This window comes from Lycium ferocissimum, chromosome 2 (assembly GCF_029784015.1).
Source record: "Lycium ferocissimum isolate CSIRO_LF1 chromosome 2, AGI_CSIRO_Lferr_CH_V1, whole genome shotgun sequence".
In the NCBI taxonomy this organism is placed as follows: domain Eukaryota; kingdom Viridiplantae; phylum Streptophyta; class Magnoliopsida; order Solanales; family Solanaceae; genus Lycium; species Lycium ferocissimum.
Genome location: NC_081343.1, coordinates 58,857,491 through 58,868,809, shown reverse-complemented (window position 1 = coordinate 58,868,809; position 11,319 = coordinate 58,857,491). Strand labels below are relative to the sequence as shown.

At 36.8% G+C, this 11,319-nt stretch overlaps 1 protein-coding gene across 1 annotated transcript; it reads left to right on the top strand.

Annotated features, from left to right (window-relative positions):
* Positions 1-1,856: 1,856 nt before the first annotated feature.
* LOC132046358 (protein STRICTOSIDINE SYNTHASE-LIKE 6-like) lies at positions 1,857-5,389 on the top strand. Its single transcript, XM_059436965.1, has 4 exons — positions 1,857-2,452; positions 4,043-4,353; positions 4,437-4,569; positions 4,924-5,389. The coding sequence occupies exons 1-4, from the start codon at positions 2,021-2,023 to the stop codon at positions 5,200-5,202; spliced, it is 1,155 nt and encodes a 384-aa protein (XP_059292948.1). The 5' UTR covers positions 1,857-2,020; the 3' UTR covers positions 5,203-5,389.
* The last annotated feature ends 5,930 nt before the right edge of the window (positions 5,390-11,319 follow it).

The window sequence follows — 11,319 nt, the reverse complement described above, 5'->3', positions numbered from 1 at the left end:
CTTCATCTAAAAAGGGACACAACCATGATTTCTATATTCCAGTTAATTACAATCCAAGCAAAATAGTTAGTAAACAAAACAATCTTTTACAAACTCACCGGAATATGAAATTAGACCACAAGTAAGTACTCAACTTCCTTAGTAACCTTTGCACATCCTATTCCCTGTGGGATTCGAACCCAACCTAGTTGGGTTACTATATTTGACAACGTCCGCTTTACACCATTCCGCAGCTATAATTTGAGCGTATTAAATTTTGGAGGGGAAAAAAATTAATCTCTCTTTATGTACCTTCCCTCTCTTCCACTTTATAACTATTAATTAATGAAGTGCCCACGAATAATTTGAACTCCTAAATTTCCATATATACCGACGTTTGATATAATAATAACAAGAAAAGGTAATTCATATGTAAATCATTTCATTAATGGTAAAAGAGGAAGTTTCAAGTTAAATTATTTTTAAATATAAAAATGTATCTTTCTTTTTAGGACAGACTAAAACGGAAAGTGTATTACATAAATTGGGACAGAGGGGGTAATATACATCGTGAATAGGACAAAGTTCTGATTACTCCACGTTTAATAGGTTAGATTATATATATCTCTTTAAATTTGTTTGTTTTACTTTTCTTTTTATTCTGTTCAAAATAAAATTTCAACATTGCACATAACATGTTTAAGACTGGGCAAGATTAAATGACATCTTGATAATTAGACTATAAAACTTTAAAATATTTCTTTACTTTTTAAAATTTTATGTCAAGTCAAACTAAGACAAATAATTAAAACCGAAGGAGTACTTTGGCAATTGCTTGCAATACTTTGGTTTTCGTTTTTCTACTTTTTCTAAGCGATGAAGTTCTCACCTAGGGAGACAAGGACGGCATTATTAGGTATTATTTTATTTTGACAAAAAAAAGGAAAAGAAAATTATCGTTTCGACGAGTTATTATCATTATGCATATAGCTTTGACAAGAATAACCTATATGGCCAAGAATTATTCAGCATATGAGAAATATAGTCGTTTACTAATCCATCCATTTCATTTTATGCGACGTAATTATTTCGTTCAACTTTTTATATTTGAAAATAATTTAGTATTAAATTTTTCATTTAACTCATTTCAAGAAATAATGAAATATTTTTATATTATTACATTTTTATAGCCACAAAAATCTGGTAGCATGTAATAGCCATAAAGATAGAAACAAATAGAGTAGTATAATATTATTTTTATTAGTAAGCGTTTGGACGTGCAATTTCATCTCATGAGATGAAATCAACGTTTGGACGTGCGATTTCTTCTCTGATTTCATCTCATGAGATGAAATCCCAAATCATTCAAAAATGCATGATTTGGGATGGATGATTTGGGATTTGAAATCATAATTTCAAAAAATATAAATATAAAATTTGATCCATACGTTTATATTTTGTAAAAAAGACCCATAAGTTGGTAGATATATTTACCAATCATGTTTACCGACCATTTGTATTAAATATTAATCTGCAAGTTGATAAGATATATTTACCAATCATGTTTATCACGTGGGAGGATTATATTAAAGAGTAGTTACATTACTATTCATGTTAAATTTTCTTTTTTATTGAACTAAAGTTTGATCAATTGATGTTGTCTTTTTAGAAAAGTATTCTAGTAGCGTATTAATTTTATTATGAATTATAATTTACTCATTTGGTAAGATTACGTAAGAATTAAGAAAATTTTAATGGTTTTAACAACTTATGAGATTTTTATGTTTATAAAAAAAATTGTAACTTAAGAAATTCAAATTATATGTCCAAACATAATTTCATCTCATGGTTTCTTCTCGAGATGAAATCATGTCCAAACGGGAAGCAAACAAACGAGGGAGAAGAGTCAACAAAATACTCTCAGATCCTTTCTCTTTTGCTGACGATTTGTATATTGTTAATTTCTGAATGTTAATCTGAACATTATCTGCTTGCATATAACTGATCAAACTCTTCTATCAGCTAAAGCAGCACTATAGCCATGCCTAAGTCAAACCCAACTTCATCGTCTTCTACAAGAAGTGTATCTAGTTTACCTCTTTTTATACCAGTACTAATAATACCCGTTATTCTAGCAACAGTTCTCTACCAACTCGAGTCCTTCGACCCGGCTTCTTACCCGACCCATGTGCTCAGTAACGAGCCGGCCATGGTTTTCCCAAAGCGCAATAACAAGATGCTCTATGGATCGGAAAAAATCGGAGTTGACCAGTTGTTATCACCCGAAGACGTAGCTTATGATTCAAATACGGGAGTTATTTACACGGGCTGTGTTGACGGGTGGGTCAAAAAAGTGAAGGTGAATAAATCAGTGGCGGATTCAAAGGTGGAAAACTGGGTTTTCACCGGTGGCAGACCACTTGGACTTGCTTTAGGACATCATGGTGAAGTTATCGTTGCTGATGCCGACAAGGTCAGTTGTCTCTTGTCAGCTTCCTTCTTTTTCGGGAAAATTTTGTTTTAGTGTATGCTAGGCGCTAGCTGTACAAAAACGGATCGGACTATAAAATAAGTCAGTTAAAAGACTCGGTCACATGTTGTGCAAAATGGTGGCCCCTTGGCAAATTAAAGATTGGAAACTACTCACAACTACCTAACTGAAAGGATGACAAATGGAATCAATATTTTGTTTTGCTAATTGGCATGATTACTGAGGAAAATATTGAAATTCTCCCATTTTAGAGGAGTAATTATACCAAGGTCCTATTTGTTTGTACTCACTGCTCAGTGGAAATCTGATTCTTCTTTTTTCAATTTCTAGCTATTGATTGTATGAGTTTTTAGTTTTACAACTATTTATAATTTATTTGCACTAAATGAATCTAACTCGTTTAAATCTTGTACAAAGTTTAGTGTTAAACAGTGAAAAATTCATGTGAATGCAAAAAAATTCTATAACTCTATCTATTAACATCGTACAATCACTATCCTTAACCTCTTCAGCAAATCCACTACCACCAACCATAACCACTTTTACCATCAACCATCTTTACAACTAGCTTATTACTGTACAACCATCACCAGAGGCGGATCCAGGATTTAAACTTTAGGGGTTCAACCTTTTAACATTCTTAGCGTATAAACCATTTATTTAAAAGTTATGGGGTTCATATCTACTATTATTGCAATTTTGATAGATTTTTACACATAAATTTATACTCCGTGTCGAAAGTTTGGGGTTCAATTGAACCCCACCCAATGTGCTACATACGCCCCTGACCATCACCACTTCACGGTTGACCGCCACCATTGTTGATTGAACAATTACATTGCCGCACCGCCACCACTACCTCACAACCATTACCCCGAACCATCACCATGTTATTAGAGTGTATTTGATCAAACAAAAAATTTCTATAATAACATGTAAATTAAGATTTTCTTTAATATATTTGTGTATGTACTATTTAAAATTTATTTTTATTTGATTTTTATGTTCATTGGCTTTATAATAAAAGATAAATTGTATATACACATTCATAAAATAAGTAATATTAAGTATGTGGTACTGTATTTAGATTTAGCGAATCTTTTGAAAATCATATATGTAGTCATGATATATATTCAGACATTTTAAAGTAAAGAAAAACAAATGGAGAATGAAATAGCGTCATATGAAATGGATGAATAAAGTTCTTTTCAGTTTTTACACGATCGACCAAACACAAGACATTATATGTTACTTTGTTTTCCTTTTAAAAGAATTGAAAACATAATATTAACTAGATTAAATATAGATCCCTGTATAAATTTATGTCATACTCCAGTATTCCTTCAATCCTGAATCTGGTAATCTAATTTTGATTAAGCACGCTACTAAGGAAGAGGAAAATAAATGTTATTTTAGTTCTTTGACGCCCAGTTAGATAACATGGGCAGCATTGGCTGCCTTTTGTACTGATTAGAAGCATAAGAACAGTTTGTCAAGTGTAATAACTACATAATTTGTTAATATCAGTATAACCTCATGTAATTCTTTAGAATGAAATGTTAAATGGGACAGGGCTTACTACTGAACGTCACCTCAGAGGGTGAAATTAAAGTGCTAACAGAGGAAGCTGAAGGCCTGAAATTCAAATTGGTTGACGCTGTAGACGTTGCAGAGGATGGCATTATATACTTCTCGGATGCTTCTTACAAATATAAATTCAAAGACTACATTTATGATTTTCTTGAAGCCAGGCCCTACGGCAGATTGTTAAGTTATGATCCATCAACTAAACAGACCAAAATGCTACTTAGCGACCTGTATTTCGCTAATGGTGTTGCCGTTTCTCCAGATCAAAATTCTGTTATTTTCTGTGAAACCCCTTTGTAAGTACTCTTCATAGTATGTCTTAATTTAGTGGGTACTTAGCTTGCTTCTCATGATATCCATTTTTTGGTTTAATAAATAGGAGGAAATGCAAGAAGTATTACATAAAAGGTGAACGAAAAGGCTCTGTGGATATTTTTGTTGAGAATTTGCCTGGATTTCCTGACAACATTCGGTACGATGGTGAAGGCCATTATTGGATTGCATTCGCCTCGGTAAGTTTCTTTCTGACATGTAAATTTGATATGTTGAACCTTGGTTTCCATATGGCTATCTCATATTTTATTTATGACCATATTCAATTTTTTTGAAACATTTGCGTGGCACCTTGCTATTTTACTGCTATACTTTTTGTATCTACTTCGAAGTATTTTTATGTTTCTTTCACTTCTTTTGTCTTCTTTCCTTCTCTTTTCCTTTCTTTGAACTGAGAGTCTTTCGGAAACAGCCTCTCTGCCCCCACAACGGCAAAGGTAAGGTCTGTGTACATCTTATCCTCTCCAGACCTCACTCGTGGGATCACACTGGGTATGTTGTTGTTATTCATTTTTTTTCTGATAACTTGGCAGGAAAAGACATATGCATGGGACTTGGCACAAAGCTACCCATTCATCAGGAAGATAATGGCTATATTGGTGAAGTATGTGGTGCAACCTCATGCAGAAAAAAATGGCGGTGTTTTATCTGTTGATTTACAAGGAAATCCGGTCGAACACTATTATGACAGGGACTTGACGATGGTGTCAAGCGCCACTAAGATAGGTGATCATTTGTACATTGGTTCTGTAAAGTCTCCATACATGCTTCGCCTCAATCTCAAACAAAATCCGGCAGTTCAAACTTCATAAACAAGAAGGTGAGGATTTTCTTGCAACCCACAAATAGAGATAAGGTCGTCATCATCCAGAAATTTACTTTGTATAAGGGAGTAAATTGTTTGATGTTTATAAATAAGGGTGTCTGTAACTGAGTCACTATATTTTCTGTAAGATTTTCATAATATAAAGTGTGCAAGTGTTTGTTTTTAAAATACAAGGAGCTTATCTGCAACTCATTCATATTACAAAGGGCCGGGGGTGGCGGGTGTTGTAGTGTAAGTTTACCCTTTCCATAATTTGTTTTCTTAACTATGAATCATCCGTGGATACCTCACTAAATTAAATTGATCCGAAGTGATGTGCTTGATGACCCCCCACACCGTCTTAGGGTGTGTTTGGTATGGAGGAAAATGTTTTTCAATTTTCTCATGTTCGTTTAGTAAAAAATTTTGAAAAATATTTTCTTTAGGAAAACGAAACTCCTCAAAAATGGAGAAAATGACTTCCTAATAAAAGTAGGGAAACCAATCTACAAGTGCGTTTCATCAACCACCCTACCATCACCCAACCCACCCCTAACCACTCCCACCACCCCAACCCCACCCACCCACCACCCCCTCCCTCAAAAAAAAAATTAATTTTGTTTGAAAAAAAAAGTTTCGCGTTTTTTTTTTTTTCCGGGGGGGGGGGGGGGGGGGGTTTGCACCACCTACCCCCAACTATCAAGCTCCAATCATCCCCAACCCATCCATCCCCACCCAACCCACCCCCCAACTACAAAACCCCAACCATTCCTGCAACCCATTCACTACCCACCCCCCATGCAACCCACTCCCCAACCACTTTCGCAACTCATGCACCACCCCATACCCTCCAACTACCAAACCCCAGCCACTCCTGCAACCCATGCACCCCCCACCCCTGCATGGTCACCCGCCATCCCCTTAATTTATTTTTCTTTTTTATTAAAAAAAGTTTTTAAAAGTTTCTTTTTTTATTTTTTCACCCAAACCACTCCCACGACCGCCTCCCCCCCCCCCCTCCCCGACACCTCACCACCCCTCTAAAAAAATCAATTTTTTTTAAAGTTTTGATTTGATTCTCTACACCCACCCCCCGCACGCACCCCCTCCCGAATTTTCTACTTCCTATTTAATTTTATCTTCATTAAAAAATTATAAAAATTAAAGTCCTGCGGTTAAAAATTAAGACTTTTGGAGGGGATTATGGGGGGAGGTGGGTGGTGTAAAAAGCCCAAAAAAAAGTAACTTTTAAAACTTTTTTTAAGATTTTTTTTGGGAGGGGGGGGGGGAGGGGTGTGATGGGTGAGGGGGTTGTGTTGGTGTAGAAAACCTAGAAAGGAAAATTAAAAACTTAAAAAAAAATTGGGGGAGGGGGGGGGATGGAGGTGGAGCGGTTGGTGTGATATGGGTCCACGCCGGGGGGGGGGGTTGGTGTGCTATGGGGAGGTGGGGTTGGCGTGGAGTTGGCGGGGCTTGGGTGGATATTTTTCGGAAAATGTTTTCTACAATAACCAAATGAACATGAGAAAATAAGTAAGAAATTCACTTATTTTCCACTTCCCAAACGAACATGAAAAAATAAATAGCTTTTCCAAGAACACATTTTCCTCCATACCGAACACACCCTTAATTAATAAAATATGGCTGTGACTATAAATTAATAATTACTTTGTTACACTTTAAACATGTATGCTATTTAATACTTTATTTCATAAAATTTGTCAATTATTTTAGTTTGCTTATTTATTGTTCCGCTTCAAATTATCTTAAATTTACTTAGATTAAATAAACATTTATTTTTATATAGGATGTCAATGATTTGAGGAGAAATGTCAAAGTTGTCCATAAACAATTCGAAATTGCTCATTTTTGGTTTATTCACATCCTTGCGATAAAAACCGTCTCGTATTTGTCTTTCTCATTAACGGAATTCCTGCATGATATAGGCGGACTCATGTCTCCAAAATCTTCGAGGACAATTGAATTTCCTAAAGAAAATTTTGAAAAATATTTTCTTTAGGAAAACGAAGCTCCTCAAAAATGGAGAAAATGACTTCCCTAATAAAAGTAGGGAAACCAGTCTACAAGTGCATTCCACCAACTACTCTACCACCACCCAACCCACCCCCAACCACTCCACCCCAACCCCCCTACACCCACCACCCCCTCTCCCCCCCCCCCCCAAAAAAAATAATTAATTTTGTTTGAAAAAAAAAAGTTTTGATTTTTTTTTTTTTTTTGGGTTTTTTGCACCACCCACCCCCCAACTACCAAACTCCAATCACTCTCACACCCCAACCTTGGAGGTGTGGCCGGCACCCGACACCCGAAGGGGCCGAGCGAACCAACTGTGATATCTAAACTCTATAACGTGAATCATAGGCCGACGAGGCCGCTGAATAACAATAGTAAGAAGTATATCATAACAACCTGCAAGCAGAAAAGGCCCAACAACACATATATGCATAACTAGGGCCGACAAGGCCACAACCAAGAAAGACAACCAGTCAGAAGGTCGGCAAGGCCAAACACAATACCTGTACACTGACTGATAGTCTGTAAGCCTCTAAGAGCACTAATATGCATCAACTGGTCGGGACAGTGGCCCCGACGTAGCCATAGCCATACTCGTAATATATATATATATATATATATATATATATATATATATATATATATATATATATATATATATATCCTATTTGATGGCTCGACCGGCAATTCGGAGAATGGAGTGCGAACATCCTGCTTGAACTACGGTTTTACCGAGAAAGGTATACCAATCCGTCTACCGTACACATCGCGGGCATGATCACGAGCGCCACAAAATGCGTCAGTACGAAATATGTACTGAGTATGTAAGGTGATAAGCATAAGCATAAGAGATACAAATAACTTGGGAAAAGATGTAGAGACAACCTGAAACTCTGAACGAGGCCATTGAGGGCGACCATAATCATGACATAAATGTAAATGCATGCCCGTAAAATTATTCCTCACTGTGGAGGCATATATCATATAACAATAATAAATCCCTCTGTGGGGTGAGCTCATCATCATAACATCATCTTTGACCAACTGATCAGTAGCAATGCACAACTACATGCCTACTCGGCCACCTACAACATGGCTCGGTAAAGAAAGAAATAATCTAGGTGCACAGCTATGTGCCTACCCGGCCGCCTACAACATGGCTCGGTAAAGAAAGAAACATGTCTAGGTGCACATATAAGTGCCTACCCGGCCGACTATAGCGCGGCTCGGTACGAATATATATATATATATATATATATATATATATATATATATATATATATATATATATATATATATATATATATATATATATATATATATATAAGTGCAATGAAAGATGGACCTCAGAAGAAATATCATGGAAAGAGTCGGGGTGACCTATCGTCATTGAGTCGGGGTGACTTATCGTCGTTATCCTCCGACTATCATTACTGTCGCTACGTTTATCATTATTTGATCATTAGGCCAAAGAAGTAAAAGTACAAGGAAACATCTTGTTATGAATTATTCACGAAGCCAAAGTGAGCCAAACTCTTATGGAATATGATCGACACAACTTTTATCGGAAAGAGTGTGCTAACGAGAGGTTCGTCACGTTGGAGCAATAGACAAGAAGATAAGGATTAACTCAATTAAGGGAAGTACAATCAACTCAACTTTGATGTGAAGAGTACCATAACTAATATCATTCTTCATTCGATAAACAAGAGGGATACGAAATGTGAAAGGTACTTCAATACAAGTTATTCATGAGAAAAGGGTAAGCTTAACCATTTTGGGACATAATCGACACAAGTTGAACGTCGATAGCCAAAAGGAGATGTGGACCATAATTTGGTACAAGTCATAGATGATTATGTGTCAGCTCAATTATCATGGAACGCGATCGATCCAAGTTAGCGGAACAACTTTTCAATGAAAGGTCATTTGAAATCTAGTCATGCCACAAAGAGAATAGAAAGCCCTACATACCTCGTCGATGGAGTTATATACATTTTCCCGAGTCCTCGAACGTCTTACGAATGATTTCCTACATCATACGACCAATATGGGATCAATTCCAAGTTCATAGCTTATGGAAATACTCAATGAGACATTTCGTCGAACAACTTGCGCGCGTAAATTTGTAGGGTCATTTGTAGTTCAATTTCTTCATTCAAGACTACCATATTTCTTCTCCTTTACCCATACTCTTCCTTTTCAATCCATCCATACCTTCACAGCTCCAAGAAAATACGTTTAAACCACATAAATCAGCTCAACCAATCAATTTCATCCATACTAGTTCATATGGTTTATATACATGGGATTTCCTCCAAATTTCTTAGGTTAAATACTTGGAGAATCATAAGGAGATGATTAAGAGGATAAAACATACCTTAGATTCCCAGAATCAATCCAAAACAGAGATTTCTTCAAGTTGAAGATTTCTTTCAAAAAGCGAAACAACGAAGAAACGATGATTCTACGATTACCACGTGATTCCTTACGTTAAAGTTACTTGATTAGCCTTTGGATTTGCTTATGGTTGATGGAGAAATGTTTGAGAGAGTATAGGGAGTGTCTAGGGTTTGTTCTTTGAAGAGAAATGAGGTTCCAATCTGATTTGTGGGTCTTTTATATAAAAAGGAATAACCTGCCACTAACCTAGAAACCTTCGTTCCGCGATGCTTTATGTCCCTGGACGAAAATGCGAATATCTCTCTACTCCAATATCGTATCGATGAACGGTAAAATTCACTAGAAACTAGACTCATAGACCTTCGATTTAATAGGTGGATCACCCCGTAAATCCAAGTATATTGAGAGAAAAGCTCTGAGACATCTGACTCAAATTTCAGTGAAATTTACAAACTTAACTTGCGATGCCCTTTGTCGACTTTTGTATTAAAACTCGTTTGACTTCCAAACTTAACAAACGCGCATTATACGATTAAAAACTTCATATTATTATTTTCTTAGCATGTGAAGAACTCCTAATCTCACCCAAAAGTACAAGTTATCATATTCCCAACTTGCCGACTTTTGACGAAACTCATGCTTCTTTGATTCATTCACCCTCCAAATCATCCGACACTTACTAATATTATTTATAGACTCTTGTAACCATTTATATTAATAAGCTCAATCCCTTTTAACTTCAAGATAATTTCTTTTTGAACTTGCATCGACTAACTCATGATGCGACTTTAACGTGCGAAAATCTGAGGTGCAACACCTGCAACCCATGCACCACCCACCACACCCCCACACAACTACAAAACCCCAAACATTCCTGCAACCCATTCACCACCCACCCCCCATGCAACCCACTCCCGAACCACTTCCGCAACTCATGCACCACCTCATAACCCCCAACTACCAAACCCCAACCACTCCTGCAACCCATGCACCCCGCACCCCTGTATGGACACCCGCCATCCCCTTAATTTATTTTTCTTTTTTATTAAAAAAAGATTTTAAAAGTTTCTTTTTTTTTATTTTTTCACCCAACCCACTCCCACGACCGCCCCCCCCCACACCCCACCACCCCCTCCAAAAAAATCAATTTTTTTTAAAGTTTTGATTTGATTCTCTACACCCACCCCTGCACGCACCCCCTACCCCCTCCCGAATTTTCTACTTCCTATTTAATTTTATCTTTATTAAAAAATTATAAAAATTAAAAGTCTGCGTGGTTAAAAATTATGATTTTTGGAGGGGGTGGTGGGGGGAGGTGGGTGGTGTAAAAAGCCCAAAAAAAAAGTAACTTTTAAAACTTTTTTTAAGATTTTTTTTTTTGGGGGGGGGGGGGGGGGTGGGCGGGGGTGGGGTGGTTGTGGTGGTGTAGAAAAATCTTTAAAAGAAAATTAAAAACTTTAAAAAAAATGGGGGGGGGGGGGGGGATGGGGGTGGAGGGTTTGGTATGGTATGGGTCCATGCCCGGGGGGGGGGGTGTTGGTGTGCTATGGGGAGGTGGGATTGGCATGGAGTTGGCGGGGCTTGGGTGGATATTTTTCGGAAAATGTTTTCTACCAACCAAATGAACATGAGAAAATAAGTAAGAAATTCACTTATTTTCCACTTCCCAAACGAACATGAAAAAATA

Bases quoted from the DNA above. Each gene is read 5' to 3' on its own strand.
- LOC132046358 (XM_059436965.1), top strand. From the start codon at position 2,021: ATGCCTAAGTCAAACCCAACTTCATCGTCTTCTACAAGAAGTGTATCT. The intron at 2,453-4,042 runs GTCAGTTGTCTC...TAAATGGGACAG, and splicing joins TCGTTGCTGATGCCGACAAG to GGCTTACTACTGAACGTCAC. The intron at 4,354-4,436 runs GTAAGTACTCTT...TTTAATAAATAG, and splicing joins ATTTTCTGTGAAACCCCTTT to GAGGAAATGCAAGAAGTATT.